Source organism: Caenorhabditis elegans, chromosome III, assembly GCF_000002985.6.
Source record: "Caenorhabditis elegans chromosome III".
Taxonomy (NCBI): domain Eukaryota; kingdom Metazoa; phylum Nematoda; class Chromadorea; order Rhabditida; family Rhabditidae; genus Caenorhabditis; species Caenorhabditis elegans.
This window is the reverse complement of record NC_003281.10, coordinates 988842-1016725: the sequence shown is the minus strand read 5'-3', so window position 1 is coordinate 1016725 and position 27884 is coordinate 988842. Positions and strand designations below refer to the sequence as shown.

The 27884-nt window shown below is 35.1% G+C and overlaps 6 protein-coding genes and 1 non-coding gene across 9 annotated transcripts; 3 read left to right on the top strand and 4 right to left on the bottom strand.

The window, feature by feature from the left end:
* The first annotated feature begins 545 nt into the window (after nucleotides 1–545).
* On the top strand, nucleotides 546–4560 carry Y34F4.3 (PAP-associated domain-containing protein). The gene is made up of 4 exons (NM_064913.2): nucleotides 546–872; nucleotides 921–1096; nucleotides 1146–1228; nucleotides 4440–4560. Exons 1-2 carry the CDS (start codon nucleotides 629–631, stop codon nucleotides 1040–1042), a joined length of 366 nt encoding a protein of 121 aa, NP_497314.1. The 5' UTR covers nucleotides 546–628; the 3' UTR covers nucleotides 1043–1096; nucleotides 1146–1228; nucleotides 4440–4560.
* A 765-nt stretch (nucleotides 4561–5325) lies between these two features.
* On the bottom strand, nucleotides 5326–6689 carry clc-24 (Serpentine receptor class gamma). 2 transcript variants are annotated; one of them, NM_064912.8, is made up of 3 exons: nucleotides 6008–6689; nucleotides 5716–5964; nucleotides 5326–5550 (listed from the first exon to the last, which is right to left on the bottom strand). In NM_064912.8, the coding sequence occupies exons 1-3, from the start codon at nucleotides 6164–6166 to the stop codon at nucleotides 5362–5364; spliced, it is 597 nt and encodes a 198-aa protein (NP_497313.1). In that variant the 5' UTR covers nucleotides 6167–6689; the 3' UTR covers nucleotides 5326–5361. The 2 variants fall into 2 exon arrangements, with proteins under 2 accessions (NP_497313.1, NP_001122726.1); NM_001129254.2 differs by having other exon boundaries at nucleotides 6014–6205.
* Nucleotides 6690–7012: 323 nt separating this feature from the next.
* Nucleotides 7013–8335, bottom strand: clc-27 (G_PROTEIN_RECEP_F1_2 domain-containing protein). The gene is made up of 5 exons (NM_001267908.3): nucleotides 8164–8335; nucleotides 8070–8116; nucleotides 7885–7982; nucleotides 7694–7835; nucleotides 7013–7227 (listed from the first exon to the last, which is right to left on the bottom strand). The coding sequence occupies exons 1-5, from the start codon at nucleotides 8270–8272 to the stop codon at nucleotides 7033–7035; spliced, it is 591 nt and encodes a 196-aa protein (NP_001254837.1). The 5' UTR covers nucleotides 8273–8335; the 3' UTR covers nucleotides 7013–7032.
* Nucleotides 8336–10427: 2092 nt separating this feature from the next.
* On the bottom strand, nucleotides 10428–14019 carry clec-150 (C-type lectin domain-containing protein). Its single transcript, NM_064911.5, has 9 exons — nucleotides 13890–14019; nucleotides 13023–13141; nucleotides 12837–12959; nucleotides 12662–12790; nucleotides 11721–11839; nucleotides 11572–11674; nucleotides 11345–11462; nucleotides 10663–10823; nucleotides 10428–10616 (listed from the first exon to the last, which is right to left on the bottom strand). The coding sequence occupies exons 1-9, from the start codon at nucleotides 13997–13999 to the stop codon at nucleotides 10510–10512; spliced, it is 1089 nt and encodes a 362-aa protein (NP_497312.1). The 5' UTR covers nucleotides 14000–14019; the 3' UTR covers nucleotides 10428–10509.
* On the top strand, nucleotides 13551–13613 carry R06B10.8. The gene has a single exon (NR_052058.1). It is a non-coding gene; the product is annotated as an Unclassified non-coding RNA R06B10.8 (non-coding RNA).
* A 775-nt stretch (nucleotides 14020–14794) lies between the features above and the next one.
* trp-2 (Transient receptor ion channel domain-containing protein) lies at nucleotides 14795–24845 on the bottom strand (the record flags this gene model as incomplete). Of its 2 annotated transcripts, NM_001027532.5 has the most annotated exons (20): nucleotides 14831–14912; nucleotides 15002–15130; nucleotides 16070–16211; nucleotides 16906–16947; nucleotides 17016–17063; nucleotides 17364–17441; nucleotides 17486–17557; nucleotides 17734–17978; nucleotides 18454–18579; nucleotides 18973–19060; nucleotides 19145–19334; nucleotides 19727–19866; nucleotides 20092–20223; nucleotides 20862–21006; nucleotides 21089–21178; nucleotides 21543–21725; nucleotides 22332–22676; nucleotides 23298–23396; nucleotides 23767–23839; nucleotides 24634–24845. In NM_001027532.5, the coding sequence occupies 20 exons, from the start codon at nucleotides 24843–24845 to the stop codon at nucleotides 14831–14833; spliced, it is 2661 nt and encodes an 886-aa protein (NP_001022703.1). The 2 variants fall into 2 exon arrangements, with proteins under 2 accessions (NP_497311.2, NP_001022703.1); NM_064910.9 differs by lacking the exons at nucleotides 16070–16211; nucleotides 16906–16947 and having other exon boundaries at nucleotides 14795–14912; nucleotides 17368–17441.
* R06B10.7 (uncharacterized protein) lies at nucleotides 15329–15433 on the top strand (the record flags this gene model as incomplete). The annotated part of the gene is made up of 1 exon (NM_181974.5): nucleotides 15329–15433. One exon carries the CDS (start codon nucleotides 15329–15331, stop codon nucleotides 15431–15433), a length of 105 nt encoding a protein of 34 aa, NP_871703.1.
* Nucleotides 24846–27884: the final 3039 nt, after the last annotated feature.

Here is a 27884-nt window from a genome sequence, read left to right as displayed (position 1 = left end):
TAAAATTCTAATTTAAATCTCGCGCGGAAAGATTTTCATTCTCGGCCGTGTACTTCTCTCGGACAACCCGTGTAATCCTCTCGGACAATTAAATAATTTACATTTCGGTATTAATCGATTTTGAGTTTTCTTCATATTTTCAAGTGATTTTGCTAGATTTTTTCAAATTTTTGTTTTGAAACAGATATTTCGACGTCTGTAAATGCATTTTCCATTGATTTACTGACTGTAACATCTAAAAAATAGTCGAAACTTCTGTTTTTCCGATGAATTAGTTCTAAAGTACTGTATTTTGTTCATTTTCCCGTTTTTTCACTGATAAAAAAGTTCAATCATGTTTTAATCTTTCAAATTTTAATAGGAAATTACGTGTAATCCCGTTGAATATATCGTAGGGAGAAAAACCGAGTGCCCCTTTAAACTGAAATTTCAAAATGTTGCGAAATTACGATATATCTTTTTGTTTTAAACTTTTATTTTCTTTGAACATTACACCTCCTCGTAATTGCATTTTTTATTTTGTTGATTCTTACTCAAACTTTATATTTCAGCAAGGACTGGAAAAGCTAAGTCGATTGGATTCAAAACGGGAGCAGTGGATACTATGAAGGAGATGTGTTACTGGAAGATGATGCTCTCGTTTCGATGCCAGAGTCGTGCTTCTGTCGTTGATTTGTTCGTTGGATTCTTGGATTCTTGGATTCTTGGATTCTTGGATTGCTATGCCACATACTTTGACTACTCCACAAATTTTATCCAGATGGTGTCCAAGAAATTGGAGTACAAACCAGATCGCTGGTGCAAGTATCCAATGTGTATTGCTGATCCGTTCAAGACGGATCATAACTTGGAACAAGGAGTTGTGCTGCAAAGTAAGTTGTTAGCAACCTTGTTCATTCCATTACTTTTCTCATTTTCAGTGTTCGAATTCATTCGATCTTGTATGGAACACTCGATGGAAGTATTCACGGATTGCCGCATTCGTTCGGATTGTCACTCGAGATACGAGTTGGACGTTGACGAAATTGATGCAAGAGTTTGAGGCGAAACTAACATGGAAATGACGTCTCCGCCGCAACACCGACATCCTTTTCAAGTAAGTTATGTTTTAAATACGCTCAAAACCCTATATGAAATACTTTTAGGAACGGCGAAGTCATCCCCACCGAAACATGATGTCTTCGAGGAATGGCTACGAGTTGGGACGGATCCTAAATCAGATTACAAGGTAAATTAAAAAAAAAAAAACATCAGCAGATTCTCTTCAAATAATTATAACCATAAACAATTTTCGAGGCTGTTCTTGCAAAATAACCATTGTCCTTTGATGTGGGCCTTTTCGAAAAAAGAAAGTATGAAAAACTTGATTTGGAAAAAGTAATGGACGACAATCAAGAAAATGTATAGAACCAACAAAGTAAACATATTTCTGCAATATCTGATAAATATTTGAGAACATTTTTCTTCGATTTTTTCGAAAAGAAAATCCAAAGGGTTCCTTATGAAATCCTTAAAAAAAATTTCAAATGTTTTTTCGAAATGTTTTTTTATTAACTTTTCAAAATTTGATTTGATTTTATAGAAAAATGCAACATTTGTGGTTTTTTTCAGTTTGGATGTTCAGAGCACGACTTCAGATGAGAATCTGAAGTATGTAGAAATCCTATTTTCAAAAAACGCATTCACTCCGAATGCTTAAATCTCCGTGGAAAAATTTTTTATGACAAAGTGATCAACTACAAAGTTGTTCATCCTGATCTGAAGTACAACTTTGTAGTTGATTGTTTTTATCAAAACAATTGATGGCCGAGATAAAGTTGTGCCAAGTGCAGCAACTTCATGCTTGTATGTTTTTTTTCTTTGTCTGTTTATATCTCAACCAAAAATTTTTTTGATAAAAAACAATCAACTACAAAGTTGTACTTCAGATCATGATGAAAAACTTTGTAGTTGATCACATGGTCATAAAAATTTTTTCCACGGAGATTTAAGCATTCGAAGTGAATGCAGTTTTTTAAGTTATGGATTATGGTACTATGCCTCTGGTGTAATCATGTTCAGAACATCCAAACTGAACAAAAACAGCAAAAATTTATATGTTCTGTCACATCTGATCAAAATTTAAAAAGGTTTCAAAAAAAAATTTCTAAAAAATTTTTGAAATTTTTTGTAAGGGGGACCCTTTGGCATTTTTTTTTCAAAATTCAAAAAATAATTTCTAGGAAATTTCTCAAATATTGATCAGATGTTAAAAAAAAGTGCAAAACTTATTGTTACCCCAGTTCGAATGTTCAGAACACGATTTCAGACAAAGGATGTATAATAGAACTGCCGTTTTGTAAAACCAGTTACCTATCCCTATATCTCCGTGCCTTGTTACCTATCCCTATATCTCCGTGCAAAAAATTTCTATGACAAAATGACCAATTGAAATTTGTTGTCCTTATTGTGAACAACAACCCTGTAGTTAAACGTTTTCTAACAAAAATTTGCTGACCGAGGTATGAACATTACAATAGGCAGACAATTTAAGCATAAAGTTACACACTTCAAGCAGTTTTATATCGGCCAGCTATTTTTTGGTGAATAGCGTTTAACTACAAAGTTGTTCTTCACAATAAGGACAACAAAATTTAAATTGGTCATTTTGTCATAGAAATTTTTTGCACGGAGATATAGGCTGATCTGGTTTTACATCATACCAATTCTACTATACATCCGTTGTTATCTTAACTCGTGTTCTGAACGTTCCATCTGGAGTAGCATCAAATGTTGCACTTCTCTTCAACATTTGATCAATATTTGAGAAATTTCCAAAAAAAGCTTTTTTGAAAGTTTTTCAACGGAATTTTTTTGCTCAAAAAATCAGCAAAATTAATTCAAAACTTATCAAATATTCATCAGATATTGTAAAATATGTTTACTTTGTTGTTGCTACAAAGTTCCTTGTCAAATTCGTTGCGTTCGATATAGTATGAACCAAGGGTGCCATTTTTCGATTTTTGATGTTCTTCAGGGAAAATGGAAAAATTAAAAATGAAAAACGAAAATTTCGATTTCTCGATTTTTTAAAAATCGATAAAACAATTTCAAAAATTTCATGATTTAAGATACTATCAATCAAATTTTCTTGATAAATCAGCTTGAATAAAGATGATTAATCCTTCTAGCACACAATAATTCCTGTTAACGGAGCAGAGAAACGGATATGAGCTCTTTTATTATCAGTTTTATTATATGATGAACATTTGAGAATACATTTTTTTTTTCGATTTTTGAAAAAAAAATTCAATGGGTCCCCCCTTATAAAAATTTTTTTTTTAAATGTTCGAAATTTTTTTTTAACTCTCCAAAATTTGATCAGATGTTTTGAAAAAATGGTTTGTTTTTTTTCAGTTTGGGTGTTCAGAACACGATTTCAGACGCACACCTGAGGTAAAGTAGAACTCCTATGTTCAAAAAACGCATATATCTTAATCTAAAGTACAACTTTGTAGTTGATCGTTTTTATCAAAAAAAATTTTTGGTCGTGAATTGAACAGAAAAAGAAGAAGAAAATAATAGCATGAAGGTGTCGAACTTTACACAACTTTATCTCGACCAACAAACTTTTTGGTAAAAAACGATCAAAAAACGATACAAAGTTGTACTTTAGATTAAGATAAACAACTTTGTAGTTGATCAATTTGCCAGAAAAAAATTTTTCATGGAGATAAAAGCGTCCGAAGTGAAAGCATTTTCTGAACTTATGGGTTCTACTGAACCTCGGGTTTTCGTATGAAATCGTGCTGTGAACATCGAAACTGAAAAAAATCACACTTATCTATAATTGATCTAATCAAAATTTGAAAAGTTTTCAAAAAAAATTTCGAAAAAAAAGTTGACATTTTTCATAAAGGGGGATTTTTTCGGGTTTCCTTTTTGAAAAAAAATGAAAAATTGTCTCTCAAATATTATCAAATATTCACCAGACTGTTTAATTTTTTTTTCTTTACATCAACAAGCATAATTGTTTGCTAGGATTAATCATCTTTATTCAAGGTAATTTATGAAGAAAATTTGATTAACAGTATCCTTTTATCATGAAATTTTTTAAATTTTTTAAACAGATTTTATACCAAAATATAACTCTTAAAAAACTGAAAAAAAGTTTGTCACCTTGGAGACTTTGTCTCAAAGAGACCCTTGCCTCCTCAAAGTTTGTCATCTCGGAGACCATTTTTTCGAAATATCGGAAAATCGAAAAATTTAAAATGCTTGATTTTTCGATTTTCAAAAAATTTCCATTTTTCAAAAATCAAAACATCGAAAATTTTTCGATGTTCGATTTTCTGAAAACATCAAAAAACCGACACCCTTTTATATGATTGGAAAAATACAAATCAATTTAAAAAACCAGAAAAAAAAAGGAATACATATTTCATCAATTTCTATTTCAGGTTTCCCGAAATTCATCAATCGAATGTGGCAACATCAGACGGATCGGAGCGAGGCGTGAGACGAACAAAGGAGGATATTAATTTTTTGATTTTTTATCTATTCATCAATAAAATTTCAATATATAATGATTTTTGAAGCTATTTCAATTTTTTTTACCAGCCCGGATGCGATATTTGAAAGGTTCGCAACGCACGCGTGAGGCACGCTTCTTTCGCAACGCACGCGTGAAGCATGCTTGCTTTCGCTACGCGCGCCTGACGCATGCGTGACGCGCGTCTTCGCTTGGTCCTCTCAGACGCGTGAGCGAAGCGTGTGAGACGCGCCACGCATGCGCCGCGAATCACCTGTGTGTTACCTACTGAGCCATGGCACCACCCTAAAACTGTATTTTTGGAAGTTTTTTTTTCAGAAATTTACACAAATGAGCATATAACTCGTTTTTATGAACTTTCACTCAGTTTCTGAAACTTAAATTTTCACTCATCTGACCCATCACCTGACACTTACTCGCCGTTCACCTGACGCGCTTTTCTCAAAATTTGAGCGAAAATCACTAAGCTGACACTAACCTGCTCTTAGTCCGACAGCGACTTTTAGCCTGATACTAAGCTGACACTAACCTGCTGGCGGCTTTTAACCTGCCATTAAGCTGCCACTAACCTGTGGCGCTTTACCTGTGCAGGGAGGATGAGGGAAGCGTAGCTCCTCGATGTGTGTGACATTTTCGACCTAGATTTGCAATTTGAGTCAAAACAAGCAAGGTTTTTTTCTTACTTCCCCTGTAAAATCAACAGCCCCCAATATTTGCTTTCAGTGCTCAACAGTGATAGCCGACTGGAAAAAAAACAATTCTGAAATACTCGGGGTTCCTCCTGTTGAATTAGATTCGTTGGTCGAAATCTTTATTCTGTTCACATTTATTTAAATATCACTCATTTTTGAATAACCGCTCTTCAAAACAACAAAATCATTGGGAATTTCTGAAGTCAATGGGTAAATCTTTGTGAGCTTCTGCTTCATCTCCGCCGATTCCTCAAAGCGTCTGACAACCAGAATGTTGAAGGGGCTAATGCAAATCGATGCAACTAGAAGCCATAATGAGTAGCCATACTGGAAGACATAAACTATAAACTGTAAACTTTAACACTTTAACACTATAACACTGTAAACTATAATACTATAAACTATAATACTATAACATTATAACACTATAACACTATAACACTATAACACTATAAACTATAAACTTCGACCTAAAATATTTCAAAAACCTACCCGAACAAACTCATGCTCCTCATCCCACTTTGCCGACAATGTGAGCAAGTTTAGGCCAACAATTAAGAGCAGAGTACTAGCTAGCAACATATATTTGATGAATTTCAGCAAATATATAAACTTCCGAGAATATTGGTGGTTTTGCGACTCATAAAACAGAAAGATATACGCCACGACAACTAGATTTTGACCAATAGACGATAAGAGGCATGTGTAGACAGCTACCTTGGCCGAGGGACCCCACCAGTACTGAAATTGGAATTTTTGGATAATCTGGAAAATTTCAACTTACAGGTACCCCAAGATCGATTCCAAAGTTTGCCAGATGCTTTTCGACCCATACAGGCTTGAAGTAGTATATGAAAATGGAATTAGAGACGGTTCCGACCACGTGGAGCAAAAATCCGATTAGAAGAGAAATTCCGTAGAAGCAGAGCTTCAAGTCAACCATTTTTGTTGACTGAGAGTTGGGTATTACTTGAAGATGGGGAAGGAGCACAAAATGATAAGAACTTGTTTTGGGTGAGCAAACGCCAATATTTGCTTTTCAGTGTCAGTACTTTAAAATCATAACAAAAACTCTCTCGAAGTTTTCAAATTTCGCTCCAATTCTTAAAGCTCTATACTATTTTGTACAAATCCGTTGAAAATCCAATCTTATTCAGCTTATAGAAAACTAACATGAATCATGTGTTATAAATCCCCATCATTCAAATCCCTTCTGAATATTATATTCCGATATACACTCTGGTTACTGCAGTTTAAGGCATGATTAACCCTCTAGTTTCATCCCAAAATAGATGTTTCCTGACTCAGAAGCAAGCCGAAAGTAGTCTGAAGGTCTTGGAAAAAAGGTTTCCCGTTAAAATTCCCAAGCTTTAGACCCAAAAAATCGAGCTCTCCACCTAGAAAAACCTATTACCCGCCTCGGGAAGTCGAACCCCAGACCTATTACTCCATAGACAAGGAGCCTACCGCCACCGTGCAATCATGCTGCAGCGCGGCTGCCAGCACGCAGATGACCGGTAGCGCAGGCGGTAAGCGGCTTGACTATGGTGAAAAAGATCGGGGGTTCGACCCCCTGGAACTGTATTTATGTTTTTCTAAGTGGAGAGCTGGAATTTTTTAGTTAAAAACTGGGTTTCGACCAAATTTTTTCGAATTTTTCGATAAAAAAAGAAGATCGGGGTCTCCAATACTTGCTTTTCAGAGCTCAAATATGATAGTCGCCTGAAATACAAAAACATACAATTCTGAAAAAGTTCCTTGAATTAGATTCAAAATCTGTTAGATTCGCTATATTCAGTTCAAATTTATTTACAAATCACTGATTTTTGGATCACCGCTCTTCAAGCCAACAGAATCATTTGGAATTTCAAGTAACAATGGGTGAATCTTTGTGAACTTCTGCTTCATAGTCAACGTTACCAATTCCTCAAAGCGCCTGGCAATCAGAATATTGACAGGGCTAATGCAAAGTGATGCAACTTGAAGCCACAATGAGAATCCAAACTGAAAAAGTTTATTTTTCACTCAAAACTAGGGTTTCCATGGGAGGTAGGCGCTGTTACAGGGCCTGCCACCAACCTCCTCAATCCTGCCCCACGGTTTCCCCATCGATTTTTCAACTTTTTTCACTTAAAAATTCGAGCTCGCCGTCTAGAAAAACCTAAATACAGTTTCGGGGGTCGAACCCCTTACCTTTTTCTTCATAGTCAAACCGCTTACCGCCTGCGCCACCGGTAGCTTGCTTGCCGACCGCCACGCAGCAGCGCAGCAGCATGAGTGCAAAGTGGCGCAGTAAGCAAAGTGGCGCAAGCGCCTTGCCTATGGAGCAAAAGGTCTGGGTTTCGACTCCCCGAGGCAGGTAATAGGTTTTTCTAGGTGGAGAGCTCGAATTTTTGTGTCTAAAACTCGGAAAATGAGCTCTAATCAGACATTGTTTCGGCGCCTGCATGGGAGCCTTTCTCAAACTAACACTAAAAGACGTAGCCGACAGTGTGAGTAGAATTGAGTTAACAATTATGAAAAGAGTATTAGCTAGCAACACCCATTTAATGAGTTTCAGCAAAACTATGAGCTTCCGAGAATAAGAATATTCCTGGTTTTTGGTGTGTGACCTGTGAAATGAAATTTTTTTTTTTTAACTTAAAAAGTGAGAGAACTTACTCATGAATAACAAAGAAATACGCCACGATCACTAGATTTTGAAAAATGGCCGACAAAAGGCATGTGAAAACGGCAACCGTAGAGGCGTCCCGCCACCACTGGAAATTAGATTTGTTAAGGCAAGGTTTCAAAGCTTGACAAGGGACTCAGGGCTCTTTGTGCAATTTTACAAAAATAAAACTCACAGATCTCCAGAATGTGAGCCCAACTCTTACCAGATCCTTTTCACCCACTGCAAGTAATGAATTTGCCGTTTTTTTCAAAATTTTCTTAACCAACTTATTTTACTATAGTATATAAAAATGGAATTCGATAGGATTCCGACCACGTGGAGTAGAAAGCAGATTAGAACAAAAACTCCGTAGAAGTAGAGCTTCAAGTTAACCATTTTTGTTGACTGGGAGTTGTTTGCAGGTATGGAAAAAGGAGCACAAAATGATAAGAACTTGCTTTTGATCACAACCTCCAATAATTGCTTTTCAGTGTTCTTAATCAGTTCCTTGAAATCATAACAAGTGGCGTAAGAATTGTGCTCTTGAAAATTTCAAATTTTGCTACAATTGTTGAAATTATGTTGAACAATATATAAGGTTCAAATTCGGTCTTTTGGTGCATTTTCTGAATTTTTAAAATAAATTTCCGAACAACATAGCATACTTTTTTGGAATTTTCTGGTATATTTGATCATGCTGAACAGTTTTATGAAAGAAAAAATAATCGCTCCATATGATTTTGCCGTACTTTTGAATTTTTGAAAATAACTGCTTTTGGTGCATTTTCTGAATTTTTTAAAACATTGAAGCTAGCATACTTTTTTTGGTATTTTCTGGTACATTTGAAAATGCTAAACAGTTTTATGAAAGAAAAAAGAATTCTCAATTCATGAAAAAACACTGGGAAATTGAAGTTCTAGCAGTGGTTTTGTTATTAAGTTGCATAGGAAATTGGCTAAATATTCGGATTAGCAGCGAAATTGAATTTCCAGAAAGGTTATAAGAGTTTTTAATTAAATTCATTTCCCAAAGACCAAACGCCCAGAATTTGCCGATCTCATACCCATGATCTCATAAAAAGGGGGCTATAAAGGGCTTTTGATTACACAATCTTGCGCGGAAAATCTGCCTATTGACGTGCGTGCCGAATATAAACTAACAAGCAGTGTTGCTATTTATCACGTACTGGCATTATCATCCAAATCCCTTCTGAATATTATAATCCGATATTCTCTCTGGTTACTGCAGATTAACAAATGACTAATTGTATACTTTCATCCTAAAATAAATGCTTTCTGCCTCCGAATTAAACGAAAAGTAGTCTGAAGGTCTTGGAAAAAAGGTTTCCCGTTAAAATTCCCAAGCTTTAGACCCAAAAAATCGAGCTCTCCACCTAGAAAAACGTATTACCTGCCTCGGGGAGTCGAACCCCAGACCTATTACTCCATAGACAAGGCGCTTACCGCCCGCGCCACGTTACACTCACGCGCCAATGCTACCCCTGCACGCGAGCGACCGGTGGCACAGGCGGTAAGCGGCTCGACTATGGTGAAAAAGGTCAGGGGTTCGGCCCCTTGGAACTGTTTTTGGGTTTTTCTAGGCGGAGAGCTCGAATTTTTCAGTAAAAAAACGCGCAAAATTATTGTTTAAACTAGTTTTCAACCAAATTTTTTGAGTTTTGTTTTAAAAACAAAGAAAAGAAAAACAACTTCAGTTAACAATAAAACCTTTTTATTGCCCATATTCATTAAAAAAGATGGAAGTTAACGAATTAAAAAGGGGTGCGGTCGCCAGCATGATGGAAGCCCAGCGCACCACGTAACCCCACAATAGAGTTGCCAATTGGTTCCTGTTATTGCGACAAGTTCCCTGAAAACGGACAGATTTCGGTAATAACCAAAACAAAAACGACTTACTCAGGACAAATGAGTCTGGAAATCCAATTGGGTTCCATTGTAGGGAATGCTCTCCTCGAAAATTGCTCTCGTTCAACTTATGAAAAAAGGAGAGAAGGGCTCTCAGCGTCCCTTCCCTCCCCGTCCTCGACTCGCTACCTTCTTACTCTGAGCCAACAAGAATAAAATGAAGAAAAACGGAGTTTTCGGCAAGTTTTATACAAATCCCGAGGCTCCCCTCTCTTTGCTAATCTCCAGTGGGCGTGAGTTTTCTTCGATGCAGCCGAAAGTGTAGATAATCTCAGATTGAAAGCTTTATCCCTGGAACTTTGAATGTTTGATCTTGTTTTTTTGGGTTTAGAACTAATTTTCCAAGTTTTAGACCTAAAAATTCGAGCTCTCCACCTAGAAAAACCTATTACCTGCCTCGGGAAGTCGAAACCCAGACCTTTTGCTCCATAGGCAAGGCGCTTGCGCCACTTTGCTTACTGCGCCACTTTGCACTCAGGCTGCTGCGCTGCTGCGTGGCGGTCGGCAAGCAAGCTACCGGTGGCGCAGGCGGTAAGCGGTTTGACTATGAAGAAAAAGGTAAGGGGTTCGACCCCCGAAACTGTATTTAGGTTTTTCTAGGCGGAGAGCTCAAATTTTTAGGTGAAAAACTTGAAAAACCGACGAGGAAACTAATTTAGGACAACATTTTTCGAATTCTATGGTAAAATAGTCAAATTTATTAAAAATTAATGACATTTTAAAACATTGATAACATTTTGAATATCCGTACTGCTGAAATCATTCGAAACCGCGACATTTTTGACTCCAGCCGGGATTCCTGGCATTTGGGACCCTGAAACTACCGTAATCACCTGCAACTCAACTACAGTAACCCATACCATTCAAGGATATTACGACGACTTCATCGAACTTTGGGAATGGCTGGAAAAGTGACGGAATTCCGGAAAAATCGCGGCGAGCCGTCAAAAATACCAACGTAGTGTAGCCGATGTTGTTCATCGATGGGACCCACCGAAACTTTTGAGCACCGGTTATTGCGCTAAAATTTGAGTTTTAAAGTTTTTCTAGTTTTTGAGATGTTTTAGCTAAATTATAGATTAAAAGTTGCAAAAATATCATAGCTATCTGTGAAAATTAATTTCAAATAAAATCGAAAAAGTTGATGTGAAACGAATTAATTACCCTATTTTTCAAGTTTTAACTAAAAAATAATAAGAAAACCTAAATACAGTTTCGGGGGGTCGAACCCCCGACCTTTTTCACTATAGTCTGGCCGCTTACCGCCTGCGCCACACCGGTAGCCTGCGTGACTGAGCAGGAGTGCAAAGTGGCACAGGCGGTAAGAGCCTTGCCTAAGGAGTAATAGGTCTGGGGTTCGACTTCCCGAGGCGGGTAATAGGTTTTTCTAGGTGGAGAGCTCGAATTTTTGGGTCTAAAACTCGGAAAATATATCGGGAAAGCTCGTAAAAAAGGAATTGGGAGCTGTTGCAGCTCAATTAAAACTCTCCAAGCTCTTTTTTATTTATTTTTTAGGCCAAAAAAAATCTGAAAAAAGCTCACTCGGTAATATTATAGTCATGGTCAGTCTTTCCCTGGTCCCAAACGTTGGACTCAAGGAGATTGTCAAATTGGTAGTGGCTCCATGCTGGGCTCGTGTCAAATTGTTGCTCATATTGGGCTGAAAATGAAAATTTCAGACAAAAATTTGGGAAAAAATTTTTTGAAAAAAAAATTTTTTTTTTGGAAATTTTTTTTGAAGTTTTTTTTCAATATTTTTCAAAACTCACTGAATCCATAAAAAGCTGGTGACATATAATACAGACAGGTATTTCCATCACTGGTCGGGTTTGCAAACAGGTAATCCGTCACCGCTCGGATAAATTCCCGCTCCTGCAATTTCAAAAAAAAAATCGATTAAAAGTGGGCGGAGCCTAACCTTATTGTAAAAGCTCAAAGCATTTGGGTCGACATTTGGATCACCAACAGACTCGGCATCAGCCATGAATTTTATCATATTTTCCTGATTTCTCACAGGCTTCTGAGTTGTCTTGGGGGCTGAAAAATTGTGATTTTTTTGGCTTTTAGTTTTCGTGGCGAGACCCTTGAAAATTTTTAATGTAAACATTTCATTTTAACTTCACTAAATTCAGCTCACCGAGAGCTTTCAAAAAAGTATAATCATGACTAGGCTCCGCCCACTTTTAGGGACTTTGAAATTTTCGAAAAAATATTGCGAAATATTTGTAAATATTAGATTTTCAGTGAAAGTTTTAACAATTTCTTTTTGAAATTATCAAATTAAAATTGTTTGTGTCAAGACCTTTCAAAAAAGTATAATTATGACTAGGCTCCGCCCATTTTGAGCGATTTCGCAATAATTTTTGGGTCCCGCCACGAAAACTGCTGGGGGTACTTTGTTTCTTAAAAATTTGCTAGAAATGTTAAAATTTAGGTAAAAATCAATAAGTTATCTTGCTACCACTAAAAAAATTTAAAGAAAATCTCTAAAATTAAGAAAGTTATGAATTTTCGAAAATTTCAAAAATTTCGTTAAAATTTTTTAAAAAGTATTTTTCGAAAATTCGTAACTTTTTAAATTTTAGCGATTTTAAATTGATTTTTTTTACAAACTGCTACCAACTTTTCAGATTTTACTGGAAAAACTAATAACCCCATTTTTTTTTGAAAATACAGTGCCCAATGAGTTTTCGTGGCGGGACCCGAAAAATTTAGAAATTCGCCCAAAATGGTGGAAACCTAGGCATTATGGTGTTTATTTTAAAGCTAATAACGAGCTGAATATGATACAATAAACTACAAACCAAAAAAATCTTGAAAAATCTGAAAATGTTAGAGTTTTAGAAAAAAAAAACCCACTATTCGGAGGATTTGTCGGTGCTCCGAGAGCCGGTCCATAGCAAAAGAACGGATAAGGCTTAGTGCAGTCCTGGGCTTGCCAACGGGCATCTGCAGCACGCATGGCTCCGCAATAGCCGGCAGTTGAGCCTGGATTTTTTTTTCGGAAATATTTTTTTCCTAAAATTTCACCAACTTGAAGCCCAGTTCATAAATACCAAATCCAAGCCATCAATCCATTCCCACGAGCCATCGGCCGTCATATCGGTGAGCCCGATCCAAAAGTAGTTGGCCCAAACGTTCGAGTTGCTAGAGAGGTCTGAAATATTTTTTTCCTAGATTTTTACATTTTTCTTTCCAAATTTTTAAGTCTAAAACTTACTGTACAAGAAATTATTGTCAATCATACTTGGTACAGAGGCCAGGTGGTAGCCACCATAGTCATAGCAAGCTTTTTCAGCGTCATGGAACGATGCGGCGCCCGTATGGACCACGTAGCAGCTGAAAATTTTAAAATCAATGGAAAACAACATTAAAATTCGGATTCAGCGGAAAGTTTGGGTCTAAAATCCTTTTAGTTCAGGCTTCTAGCTCAATTTTGAAATTTCGAGGGGTACTGTAGCTTCAGAAGTCCCCAAACACCGAGTACAGTACCCCCTATACACCGAATCTTACGACATTGGCTCCAATCAGGCTGAAAATTATGAACTAGAGTAACTTTAAGGTGCTGAGTCCAAACTTTAACATGAAAATTTTCAGAAACTAACCTTGATTTGGAAAATCTATCAATTTCTTTGAAAATGTATGAAAATATAAAAATTTTCGTGTTCAAAAGCAATTAACACAAAAATACTGTTTAAATTCGTATTCAGCGCAAAATTTGGGTTCAAAATCATTTTAGTTTGGGCTGCTAGCTCAATTTTGAAATTTCAAGGGGTACTGTAGGTTCAAAAATACGCAAACACCGACTACAGTACCCCCCATACACCGGATCTTACGACATTGGCTCCAAACGAGCTGAAAATTAATATGTAAGCTATATCAAAGGTGGCGAACTCGAATTTGTTAAAATTTTGACGCTAAAATTTTTTCCCAAAAAAAAAATTTTTTTTTGAAATTTTTTTTTTTGAAAATTCTGAAAATTATATTTTTTAAGTTTAAACTGTTTCAATATAATGTTCCGGGCGAGTTTTTGGTGCTGAGGTCAAATTTTTAAATCAAAATCGTCTATAATCCCATTCAAACTCACAATTTCCCACTGGGATCCAACTTTTCCTCCCCATGACACGTGGCAGCCGAGCCAACAGACACAGAGATAAGAAACAATAGAGAAGCAGAGAAAATGTGCTCCCGGAGCATATTTGCAAACCAAAATGATCAGAATCACTGATAAGACGTCAAGTTTTATAGGAGTTTAGTCGGGGTGGGGTGTCAAAGTATCACTGCCGTTTTCAAAGCGGAAATTTATATTGATAAGGTGAAGAGTTTTAGACTATAGATACTAAAAATATCTTGAACATTTAAATTTTGATTTTTTGACTTCTTGACTTTTTGAACTAAAAAAAAATTCGAAAATTTTTTTTCGAAATTTTTCGAAAATCGATAACTCTGCCAGATTTCAAGATTTTCGGCTTTTCTCAAAATTTAGATAAAATGTTCATTCATGCTAATAAAATATTAAAAACCAAATTCCCTGCAAAACTACCGTACCCCAAGAGTTTTCGTGGAGGGACCCAAAATTATTGCTAAATCGCTTAAAATGGGCGGAGCCTAGGCATGATTATACTTTTTCAAAAGCCAACGGCGAGCTTTAATTGAAATTCGCAAGTTCCTACCAAAAATAAGAAAAATTTGGAAAAAATATTTTTCACAAATTTTTGAAAAAATCGATTTTTTCGAAAATCGATAACTCTGCTAATTTTCAAGATTTTGAGCTCATTTTTTTTCTCAAAAATTAGATAAAATATTCAGTTTTGCCTTGAAAATACCAAAAAAAAAAACAAATTCCTTTCGAAACTACAGTAAGCCAAGAGTTTTCTTGGTGGGACCCAAATTATTGCGAAATCGCTAAAAATGGGCGGAGCCTAGGCATGATTATACTTTTCTGAAAGCTCACGGCGAGTTCAATTTGAAAATTAAGTTGAATTTTAGCTAAAATTCAAAAATATTTATTAAATATAGGAAAAACTGTCATAAAAGTTCATCAGTGTCGTCATTGAGACTGGAGGTGTCGAAACTCGTATGGGCTTGTTTTTGAAGCGGCGATTTTTTGCTGAAATATAATATTTTAAGCATGTTATTAAACTTTAGCTTTAACAAAAACATTTTGAAAAATTTCTGGAAAAAATTCAAAAAGCCCACCTCAACGCATGTAACCGGGTAACATCGAGATGTGTAGTATCGATTGATTTGGATTTTGAAAGACGTGAAGCTTTCACTTTCAGATTGCTCCAGCTCAACTTGGAGCTGCTCGGCATGAATGATGGTTTTCTAAAAAGTGTTAATTTTCAAAAAAAAAAAAAATTTTTTGAAAAATATTTTTTTCTCGAAAAAGTTGAAATATTTCCGAGCTTGAGATTTTTACTCTGAATTACTAGAAAAATTAAATTCAGCTCATCGAGAGCTTTGAAATGACCCCTAACACGTCTAGGCTCCACCCACTTTTGGGTTGTCGCGGTGGGACCCAAAATGGGCGGAGTTTTTAGCTGTACGAGTTTTCAGCGTTATAGCTTCAAAATTTGCAAAAATTGGAATTTTCATCTGCCTAATTGTAAGTTTATTGTAGATTATTGATTTTAAATTTTAAAAAATCAAATTTTTTGTTGGTTTTTGAAAATTTTCGAAAATTCATAACTTTGTTAATTTTCAAGATTTTAGGCCAATTTTTAAGCAGAATTAAGAAAAACTATTGATTTTTACGAAACAATTGAATCACTTGTGAATTTTCCGAAACTACAGTAGCCCATCAGTTTTCGTGGTGGGACCCAAACTATTGCGAAATCGCTCAAAATGGGCGGAGCCTAGTCATGATTATACTTTTCTGAAAGCTCTCGGCGAGCCAAAATTGGATTTTTTTACAAAAATTGTTAAAACAAAAATTTCAGAATTCAAAAATATTTTTAAAATATTTCAAAATTTTTTTAAAACCATTTTTTTCGAAAATCTGTAACTTTTTCAATTTTGGAGATTTTTACTAATTTTTACTTTTAAAATGTACACAATTCAGTAAACGACGCAATAAAAGTATTTTATCCGTTTTTCCTCCCAAAACTACAGTACCCCAGAAATTTTCGTGGCGGGACCCGAATTTATTGCGAAATCGCTCAAAATGGGCGGAGCCTAGTCATGATTACACTTTTCTGAAAGCTCTCGGCAAGCTAAATTCAAATACAGCAAAATTTTAAAGTTTAAACAAAAATTAGAACCCACAGCCGCCCGTTTGACTGAATCGAGGAGATGCTCATATTCCGCTGACCGGCCTTGAACATCTGTGGCACCGGGAATTCTTTCAGTAAAAGCGCCGAATTTTTCAAACGACGCTCTGCCATGGCGGTCTTTTTCTTGTTTCGTGCTGAAAATTAGAAAAAAAAAAAAAAAAAACTCAAAACAAATCGAAAAACTAACTAAAAATTCGAATTCAGCACAAAAAATTGGTCTATTCCGATTTTAGTACAGGTTTCTAGCTCAATTTTCAAATTTTCCGGGGTACTGTAGCTCCAAAAGTACGCAAACAACGACTACAGTCCCCCAAAACACCGGGTCTCACGCAAAATTGCAGAAAAGCTCTGAAAGCCTGTTTCTAAGGGTGAAATATGACGAGAAATTTGAATTTATGGTCAAAATTTAGTTTAGAATCAGTTTTATTTTTTTTTATTATTTTACTTGAAAACTCAATTTTTTGCACTAAAAAACTAAATTTTTTTAAAATTCACTACGAAATTTGGATTCAGCGCAAAATTTCGGTCTAAAGTTGTTTTAGTTTGAGCCTCTAGCTAAATTTTCAACTTTCCCGGGGTACTGTAGCTCCAAAAGTACGCAAACACCGACTACAGCTCCCCAAAACACCGGATCTCACGCAAAATTGCAGAAAAACTTGAAAAACTCGTTTCTAGGGGTAAAATGTGACGCCGAATTCGAATTTTTTACTTAAAAAACTCAAAAACCACTAGTTTCTCCAAAAAATCACTGCAAACCATTCCCAAAAACTTCACAGTTACGGAATTTCACAGAAAATAAATTCAACAAAAAATCAATAATCAAATTACAATGAAATTGTGCTCCGCTGTAGCGATTTTTCGCACAGTTCTCTGGAAATATTAGTACGATGCACCGAAATTCCGGTATTTTTTTTTCTGAAAATTTTGAAATTTCTTACCCGGTAGTTGTTTTCGCGGTCGTTGACGGATCGCAAGATTTTTTGATTCTGCAAAAAAAAAACTGTGTGTAGATTTACGGGTCCTGTGTAGATTTAAGGAACTCTCTGTGTAGATTTACGGGGTTAAGTGTGTAGATTTACAGGACTATGTCTGTAGATTCACAGGATTTTGTGTAGATTTACGGGACTAAGTGTGCAGATTTACGGAGCTCTCTGTGTAGATTTACGGGACCGAGTGTGTAGATTTACGGGGCTATTTGTGTAGATTTACGGGGCTCTCTATGTAGATTTACGAGGCCAAGTGTGTAGATTTACGAAACTCTCTATGTAGATTTACGGTGCTCCTACCTACCCGCATGCTTTTCTGCTTGCTCGGCTGCTGTAGTTTTGTGCAATTGCACAGCTTTTTGGTCAAATAGTGTAGGCCTGAAAAAGTGGGCAGAGCTTGACAAAAAATGGGCGGGGCTTACAGTAATATATTGATTTTGGTGATGGGACAATGTTAAAAGGCGGCGGCAATGTGGCGGTGTCGTCGAAATATTCTGAAAAGAAAAAATGATTTTTTTTGGGAGGGGGGGGGGGGGGTTATCGATTTTTGGGGTAAAATTATCAATTTTTGGAAAAGTATTGATTTTTAGTAAAATATTGATTTTTGAGGAAATTATTGATTTTAGGGTGAAATTATCGATTTTCCATCAAGTTTCATCTCAAAACTAACCTAAAAACAGTCGGCTCCTCGCAAATTTCCACTCAATATCCGCCTGATCCGAAATATACTGATATGAATTGCTCATCATAGCGATGAGCATGTTCAGGAGCACAATTATGGAGCAACAACAGTAGCTGCCAAAAATCGTTTTCCCCGTCCATTCCGACAAGAAATGGTCCTCTTTTAACCGAAAATGCGTGAGATCTACCAGGCCAAACAGGGCCCAGAATAGAGTTTCCGCGGTGTGGTAGATGCTGAAATCTGGGGGTTTGGGTCCCGCCACGAAAAGTTGTATAGTTTTTAAAAAAATATTACCAGGTAGCTCTGAGCAGTGACTCCATTTTGTATCAAAAATCAAGCAAAAATCTTGAAAATGAACCGAGTTATGAATTTTCGAAATTTTCCAAAAATTAATATTTTTTAATTTTTCAAATTTTTTTTTGAGTTTTTCAAAAATTCGTGACTTTATCAATTCGTGAGATATTTTGATAATTTTTAGTTTTTTATGTACGTCAGATAATCTTCTTGTTAGAAAAAATAAAATACAATTTTTTGTCTGTTAATTACAGTAACCCAGGAGTTTTCGCGGCAGGACCCGACATTTTCGCAGAAAATTAGAAACTAGCCATGATTATACTTTTCTGAAAACTCACAGTTTCCTGAATTGGAAAATTAACATTTACAGTTGAGTTATCTAAAATTAAAAAAAATTCAGCCAAAAATCCAAACCTCGAGCAGGATTTGTACTTGTCGTCACACGATTCCTTCAAGTGCTCATACTTGTAGCTCAATGACTTTTCGTTTTTGTACTGCTCATATAAATTACACTCGTTTTGGCGCATTGAGGCGTAGTACCTGGAAATTAAAAAATTTTTGAGAAAACATTATTAAAAAATAAAATAAAAGTTTCGAAAATTTTTTTTTCGAAAAATTCAAAACCTTTATTTTTCATATTTATCAAATTTTAATACTTTTGTTGGCTTCAGCTGACTGAGAGCTTTCGAAAGACACCTCACATGCCTATGCTCCGGCGGTTTTGAGCTACGCACAGCTGAAACCACAGCAACCGTACCCCGCGTGGCGAGACCCAAATTCTAAAAATCGTTGGATTCTAGGCATGATGGGAGTCATTTTAAAGCTCTAAGTGTGCAAAATTCAAATTTCTTGCTGAAATGTGTTGAAAACCGGTTTTGGAAAAAAAAATCGTACAAAAACAATTTTTGCAAAAAAAAAAGCTTTTTCTCTCACCACAGCAGTTGATTGAGCCCACATGCAAATGCGAATAGTACCAGTGCGTAGACCATAAAAAATTTCACAATATCGATTACCATACGGCCTGAAAAGTTAGACTTTTTTGAAAAAAAAAAATTTTCAAAAAAACATTTCAAAGTTTTTTTTTTCCAAAATTTTTCCAACTCACCCAAAGAAATTTTAAGTGGTCCCAAGTGTGGGCTCACTGTAAAAATGTGCACCAATTTCAGTGAGGAGAAAATATTCGCAGTGGCAAAAAAGCACTCGCTGAGCAGTGTGGGGTCCCAGGCATCCCAGTCGCGGCGGGGCAGGTGACGAGCGATGTGCACCGAGTTGGCTCGCAGAGCTTCTTGTTCTACCTGAAAATGGTAATTTATTTGATTTTGAAGTATTTTTGTGACATCTGAGAAAATTAAACATTTTTTGAAAAATTGTAAAAAAAATTTTTTTAATTAAAAACTTAAATTTTTGAAAATTCATAACTTTCTCAGTTTTGGAGATTTTCCGATCATTTTAGACTTAAAAAATTAGACTTAGACTTCAGCTTAATTTTTGCAGAGCATTTTGAATTTTGTAGAAAAAATTCGAAAAACCTAATTTCTCATCGAGTTACAGTGACTTTTCGCAACAGGACCCAGAATTTTTTTTTGGAAAATTGATAACTTTTTCAATTTTAGAGTTTTTCAAATAATTTTTTTGTGACAATTATACACACTGCAGACTACAAACTACAAACTACAAACTACAATACCTGAACATAGGCGACCACACGTAGGGCGGTGGTGCAAAGGTACAAGGAATTTGTGATAAAATCCAAAATATTCCACAAATTTCGGCAATAATTGTAGAGACCGCACTCCCACAGTTGCTTGATTTCAACCCATATTAATCCTGAAAAAGTTAAGAATCGATAAAAAATCGATAATTAAATTCCTAAAAATCAATAATCCAAAAAAAAATTTTCGAAAAAAAAACCAATAATCCAAAAAAATTTTTGAAAAAATCGATAACCAATTTTTCTTGAAAATTTTTTCAAAAAAAAAACAAAAGAAAAATCGAAAAATTTAATTTATAAAAAATCGATAATCAATATCCCAAAAATTCCCAAATTCTCACCTAAAACCCATAAAAATATAGCGCATTCGATTATGGTGGGCGGGGGTCCACGTGTCTCCTTGCGATCCACGTCATCAGTGCGTAGGATGTTGTCGATGACGTTCATACGTTGACTTGCCATGATAAGGAGTACTGTAATTTGGGGTACTGTAGCTTTTTTGGGTTTTTTTTGAAAACCTCAAATTTCTCTGTCATTTCTTAACTTTTGTAGAAAATTTTATCTTGGTTGAAATCAGCTTACTGAGAGTTTTCAGAAAAGTACCATCATGCCCGGGTTCCGCCAGCTTTGAAAATTTGGGTCCCGCCACGCGGGGTACTGTAGCACTGGCTTCAGCTGTGCCGGAACTCAAAAGCAACGGAATATAGGCATGATGGGGGTCATTTTGAAGCAATTGGCAGGAAGATTTCAAATTTGAAAATAGTTATTAATAAAGTTTGAAATTTAAAAAAAGATTTTTCAAAAAAAAATTTTTTTTCGGAAATTTTCGAAAATCGATAACTTTGTTCATTTTCGAGATTTTCTGCTAATTTATGTTCTAGAAAATGTGAAAATGTATGCTTGCCATAGGAAAAATATAAAATTTCAAATCTCCCTCCTAGTTACTGTACCCAAGAGGTTTTCGTGGCGGGACCCAAAAACAGAAAAAAAAAGTTTGAAAATAGCTGGAACCTAGGCATGCTTATACTTTTCTGAAAGCTCGCAACTCACTGAATTTAAATTTTAAAGTCTTCTCACAAAATAAACAAAATTTTCCCGAAAAACCACCCACTCAGAAAGAAAATATAGCTTCCAGAGTGCGAAAGGAACTTGATGAATGGCTTCTTGGCGAATTGTCCCATTGAGGAGTGCGGAGCAAGTAAGTAGACAAGTGAGAATAACGGAAAACTGAGCATTCCGAGAATGTAGAAAATTAGCTGAAAAAAGTTTAATTTGGAAAAAAATTTTTTTTTGGAATTAAAAAAAAATTTCGAAGAATTTTTCCTTAAAATTTCTCACCTTATATATAAAGTTAGTACATCTCACTGACTCAACACCTTCATACCAGATATCCAGAAGCAGCTGCTGACAGTTAGGATGGGCGACGAACTGGAAGTTAGAAAATTATCAAAAAAAAAAAATTTGAATTTTTTCCAATTTTTCTCTGAAATGTCTCGTAAACCGGTAAAAATGTTAATATTCGAATTAAACACAATGAGAGCTTTAAAATGACCCCCATCATGCCTATATTCCGTGGAATTTGAATATTTGGGTCTCGCCACGCGGGGTACGGTAGCTAGGGTTTCAGCTGTGTCGAAACTCAAAATTGAAGAAACATAGGCATGATGGGTGTCATTTTGAAGCTCTCAACAAAGCGAACTTAGTAAAATAAAAATTAAATATTTTCATGCAAGTTTCAGAAAAAAAAATTCTGAAAAAAAATAAAATTAATTTTATTTCAAATTTCACCAACCCTTTTCTGCGATAACTGTATTGCCAGCTTCAACCTTGCCAATTTTTCTGGATTTCCATAATTTGCTGACGTCACATCGTGCCACGCATTTGTAGTGTGATTGAGCACCACCTCCAGTTCCTTGGAGCCCCGCACCTGGTCCAACATGTGAACGCAGAATTTTTGGCACTTTTGGGAGAGCTCCTGGAGTTTAATTTTAGATTTGAGCAAATATTAATTTAAAATTTGAATTAAGCACTATGAGAGCTTTCAGAAAAGTATATTCATGCCTAGGTTCTGCATGTTTTCAGAAATTTTTTAAAAGTTTTGGGTCCCACCACGAAAACTCTTGGGGTACTGTATCTAGTACGAAAAATGTTTTTGGTAGTATTTTTATCACAAAATCTAGAAAATCTCTTTCAATTTACACTAAACTGCGGAAAATGCACAAAACTGGCGGAGTTAGCGATTTTTAAATTTTAGAAAAAAATTTTTTTTTTGAATTTTAAAAAATTTTCAAAAATTCATAACCTTGTTAGTTTTGAAGATTTTTAGCTAATTTTTCGAGAAAAAAAATAGACGGAAGCTTAAGTTTTATGGGAAAAATGCAAAAAATGACACAAAAACAGTATCTCACTATTTTTGAGACTAAAAAAAATTGAAAAAAAAAACTCAAAAAAAAAATTTTTTTTTGGTTTTTTCCCAAAATTTTAGAAAAGTTTCCAACTGAAACCTATACTAATTTAAGCTTTTCTGAAAGCTCTTCTTATGCTCTATCCTATTAAAAAACTGTTTCCCCTCCCAACTCACCTCATAATCTGTGCGGAACTCATTTTCAATAAAACTCAACCGCTTGAGCTCCCAGCTCAGCTCGAAAGCGTACAAAATCGGGTCTCGAGCGGAAAGACAGATGAGCGACGGGCTTGTAAGTGCTCTATAGGCATTTATCCGTGACCTAGAAAGTCGCAGAGAATCCTCTTCCCTTGCCACGTAGCACTCGGGGCAGGAGCATCTGACGTCATGGGGGTGGGGTACCGTACCCTTCTTGTCCAAAAACAGCTTTATGCACTCGTAATTGTCTTTGTGAGCTGCTAACACTATTGGTGTGATGTCTGGAGTAAATGCTGAGTGCTCTGTGATCTCCACTCCTTGGCGCTGAAATTTCAGAAAATTTCAAATTTTCAAAAAAAAATGTTTTTTTTTTGAAAGTACAATTTTTAACCAATTTTTTGAACTTTTAACAAAAATGTTATAATATTTGCACTGGGCTAACTGAGAGCTTTCAAATGACCCCCATCATGTCCAGGTTCCGCCAACTTTGAAATTTTGGGTCCCGCCACGCGGGTTACGGTAGCTATGTTTCAGCTGTGTCAAGACATGAAAATGGCGTAAACTAGGCATGATGGGGGTCATTTTGAAGCTTAAAATGTGAAAAATTCAAAATTTCAATTTGAGAGATTTTCTAAAAAAAACATTTTGTGAAAATTAAAAAAAAATTTTTTTTCGAAAATTCGTACCTTTTTCAGTTTTCGGTTAATTTTCCTGAAACCTATCTCAAAATTAACCCAGTTATCTGAATTTGTTATAAAAGTTAATCCAAAATGAAAAGTTCGCTTCCTACAGTACCCCGAGACTTTTTCCCGACGGGACCCAATTTTTTTCCCGAAAAATTAAAAATTCTCAGAACCCAGTCATGATTATACTTTTCTGAAAGCTCTCAGTGCGCTGAAACTAAATTTTACGTTAAATTTCATATAAAAAATTCGAAAAAAGTACCTCCGAGTCAAATTTGTCCATTTTTTCCAGGTGCTCCACTATGATCTCCACCGCCTCCACGTTTTCCTCTCCAATTGCGTAGAGAATTGCGTCGCCGGTCTGAAATTGTAAAATTTTTGGAAATTAAACAAAAAATGAGTTAAAAATTTAGATTTTCGAAGTAGAACAATTTTTTTGAAAAAAAAAACATTTAAATCTGTGAAAAACAATTTTTTTTTGCCCAGATTTTCAATTTGGCTTCTGTTGCAGAAATTGTTTTTGTGACATACAATAATAAATTTCAAAACAAATAATTAAGGGCTTCGAAAAAAATTCAAAAAAAAATTCCAAAAAAAAAATTCCAAAAAAAAAATTCCAAATAAAATTTTCAAAAAAAAATTTTTTTTTCCAGAATTTCTCACTTTAGGCTTATTTTTCGAGCACATTTTAAAAATGCTTTTTTTCTTTAAAAAAGTGTGCAAAACGAAACCTCAATATTGTGGTCCAATAGTAACTCGATCATCTCGATGTTCTCGTTTTCAATTGCGATGAGAAGCGCGTTTCTGCAACCGGGAGGGGGAATAAGATATAAACCGGAACTCGCGGAGCCCGTAAAAATTCAAGTGTACTATGCTATAAAATATATTTTATTCGGGGAAAGAAAAGTTTAAAAAATGTTGAAAAAAAATTTTTCAAAAATTTATTAGTTTCAAAATTTTCTCGAAAAAATATTAGAGCTATTGCATTTTATTTATAAAACTCGAATTTACAACGCTTTCAGCTTTTAAATGACCCCCATCATGCCTAAGTTTCGTCAATTTTGAAATTTTCGGGTTTCGCGACGCGGGGTACTGTAGCTCTGATTTCAGCTGTGTCGGAACTTAAAATTGACGTAAACAAGGCATGTTGGATGTAATTTGAAAGCTTTTTGTATCGTAAATGCAAATAAATATATGAGAAAATTTAAAAAGTTCGAGAAAATTTTCCTCAAAAAACAAAAATTTTTTCTTTTTTCCTCAAATTTTGCAAAATTTTCCATTTTTCAAGCTAATTTCAAAAAATTTAAATTATCGACGTTTTCAGCTTTTAAATGACCCCCATCATGCCTTAGTTTAATCAATTTTGAAAGTTTTGGGTCTCGCCACGCGGGGTAGTATAGCTATGGTTTCAGCTGTGTCGAATTTCAAAATTGACAAATCATAGGCATGATGAGGCTTATTTGAAAGCTCTCGGGGTGCTGAATTCAAATTTTTATTTTCAAGAAAGAAATTGTAGAAATTGTAAAGAAATTTGCAACATTTCGAAAAAAAAAATTTTTTTTCAAAAATTTAATTTTTTCAAACTTTATCAAACCTACCTGCCAAGCGGATCCAAACAATTTATATTAAAAGTTTCCGTTGAAATTCCAGCCAAAAGCTTCCTAACACTCCCAATATCTCCCCGCTCGCAGGAGAGCAGGAACTGCTTCTCGCGGAGCCGCGAGTTGTCCGACTCGGTCCACGTGACATTGTTGCTGACGTCATCGTCATCTTCAATCATCCGAAACTCGGATGCTTCTGATGATGTCATTTTGGCTGGAAAATGGAAGGGTTTAGGGAAAATTTGCGATGTTTTGGGACGAAATTTGAAAAAAATTAAAAAACAAAGAAATTCCGAATTTTTTTAAAATTTACCGCTAAAATTAAGGGCATCAGAAAACCACGTATTTTATGAAAAAATTTTAAAATTGGAGGGAATTACAAAAAAAAAAGAAAAAGTGTCATAAAATATCTGAAATCTGACACTTTTTAGAGCACAATATTTTTATTTTCTCCAGATCGCCTGACGGAAAAATGTATTTTAGTTAGGGACGTTTTTGATTTGAAAAATATTTCAAAAAGATAATACACTAAAATTTAATACTGAAAAAATTGTATTAAATTTTTTTTGGATAACATTTTTTAAATAACATTTTTTTTCAATCCTCCAAAATTTTTTTAACCGATTTTCAAATCTTTAAAGAAGTTTATTTATTAATTTCAGAACGACAATAGCTTCAAAATGACCCCCATATTGCCTATACTCCTTTGATTTCGAGAATTTGGGTCCCGCCACGCGGGGTACTGTAGCTGTGGTTTCAGCTGTGTCGGAGCTTAAAATTGACGGAAACTAGGCATGATGGGTGTCATTTTGAAGCTAAAATAAAAAAGTTCAAAAACTGATACGGAAAAAAACCTACAATTAAGTGGGTGTTTAAAAAATATTCAAAAAATATTCAAAAAAAAAATTTTTGAAGAAATTTATATTTTCTCCACAATTTATTAATTTTTGGTTTTTTTTTTAAATTTGAATTTATATTATTTACATTTGTGATATCGAGTGCTTTAAAATAACCCCCAATACGCCTATATTCCATCGATTTTTATAATTTGGGTCTCACCACGATGGGTACTGTAGCTGTGGTTTCAACTGTGTCGGAACTCAAAATTAACGGGAACTAGGCATGATGGGTGTTATTTTGAAGCCAGGAAAATGAGAAATTCGAAAAATAGGGAATAAAGCTGCAAAAATACGAATTAAAAAAATTTGCAGCAAAACATTTTAAAAAAATTTTTAATAAATTTTCGACACAATTTTTTTTCTAAAAACCCTATTACTAAAACCAGAAAACACTTTAAGCTTCACAAGCTCCGCCGAGAGCATAATAATGCGCGTTTTAAAACACACATCTCTCTCCCGGAGACGCTCATAATTTTTGCGCTTTTTCCATCACTTTTCCGCAAAGTTTAACAGCAATTATGTGTAGTTTTTGACTTTGACAGGAAAAATTGTTGGAAATAATTGAAATGAGATCAAAAAGTTATTAAAAGTTATTAAAAAATTGTTGAATTTTTTTGTCCTATTTTTTTCCGAAAAAAAAAAGATTTTTCCAAAAATTCTTTAAAAAATTAAGTTTATAAAAATGAGATTATAAAAATCAAGTTAAGATTTTTTCTAGCTTTCAAATGACCCCCATCATGCCTGGGTTCCGTTAGTTTTAAAATTTTGGGTCTCGCCACGCGTGGTACGGTAGCTCTGATTTCAGCTGTGTCGGAACCCAAAGTGATCGGAAAATAGGCATGATGGGGGTCATTTTGAAGCTGAAAATGTAAGGAAGTCAAAAATTTTTATGAAAATGCTCACTATCAGGAACCAACACTTCACACAAAGTTTTCAAAAAACGATTTTTCAGAAAAAAACAAAAAGAAAAGATTTTTCCCCAATTTTTTAAAAATTGTTTAATTTTCTAGATTTGAAACTAAAATTTCTATGATTAGGACATTGTAAGCTTTCAAATGACCCCCAACAAGCCTATATTCCGTCAATTTAAAAAATTTTGGGTCTCGCCACGCGGGGTACGGTAGCTATGCTTTCAGCTGTGTCGGAACTCAAAATTGACGGAATATATAAGCTGAAAATGTAAGAAATTCAAAAAATTTCCCAGGACTCCAAGACTCTTCCATAAAACCAAATAATGAAAAATGTTTCATTAGGAGGGGTCTTAAGCCATCATGATTGGGGGACGACGATGGGATTCTGGAGCAAAAAGGGGGTGAAAAAGAACAAAAATTGAGAAATAGACGAGAGCAGCACAGGAGCAGCAGCAGCTTGTGCTCCACGGAGCTAAAGAAGAGATAACAGAATTTCGCACATCTTCCCCCCTCCCCATTTTTTGGCTTAAGCTTCAGGAGGATGGGAGGGGGGAAACGCGAAATAAATTGAATTTCAAAAAAGTGTGTGGCGCATACATACACACATATTCAACAAAAATGAAGTATTCCCGCGCGCGCGAAAAAATGTTCTGAAATTTTTTTTTCGGAGAAAAAATTTTGGAATTTTTTTTTTTTGCGAAAAGCTCAAAATTTCAAAACTTCGGTAATTTTTCGAGTTTTGAGCTAAATTTTGGGCGAAAAAACTTGATGAACCTTCAATTCTGCTCCAAAACCCTCAAATGTTTTCGGAAAAAAAGTAGCTTCAGTAATCCAGGAGTTTTCGTGGCGGGACCCAAAACTACAAAAATCTGAGAAAATGGCCGGAGCCTAGGCATGTTGGGGGTCATTAGAGGTCTTAATGTGATCAGCCTGAATAAGTTGTTTAAAATAGGTTTGTGACAGTTTTTGAATTTTTACGATTTTTAGAAAAATTTTCGAAAACCATTTTTTTTGTGAAAAATTCCAAATTTCAAAAAATGAGTTAATTTCTCCAGTTTTGAGCCTATTTTTTGCTTGAAAACATTCAATAAATCTTCAATTTTGTCCCAAAACCTTCAAATCTTTCAGAACAAAGGCAGCTACAGTAGTCCAGGAGTTTTCGTGGCGGGACCCCAAAATATGCAAAAACTGGGGAAAGGAAACTGGCCGGAGCCTAGGCATGTCGGGGGTCAGCGGAAACGTCTTAATGTGACAAATTTGAATAAACCAATCAAATATGATTTCTAGTTCTTTTGGAATTATTACGATTTTTATATAAATTTTGGAAAAAAAATGTTTGCAAAAAATTCAATTTTCAAATTCATGCGAGATTTTCAGTTATTTTTATGCCGAAAAAAATTGTAAAGCGTATATTATTCAATGGTGAAAATGTTAAGTT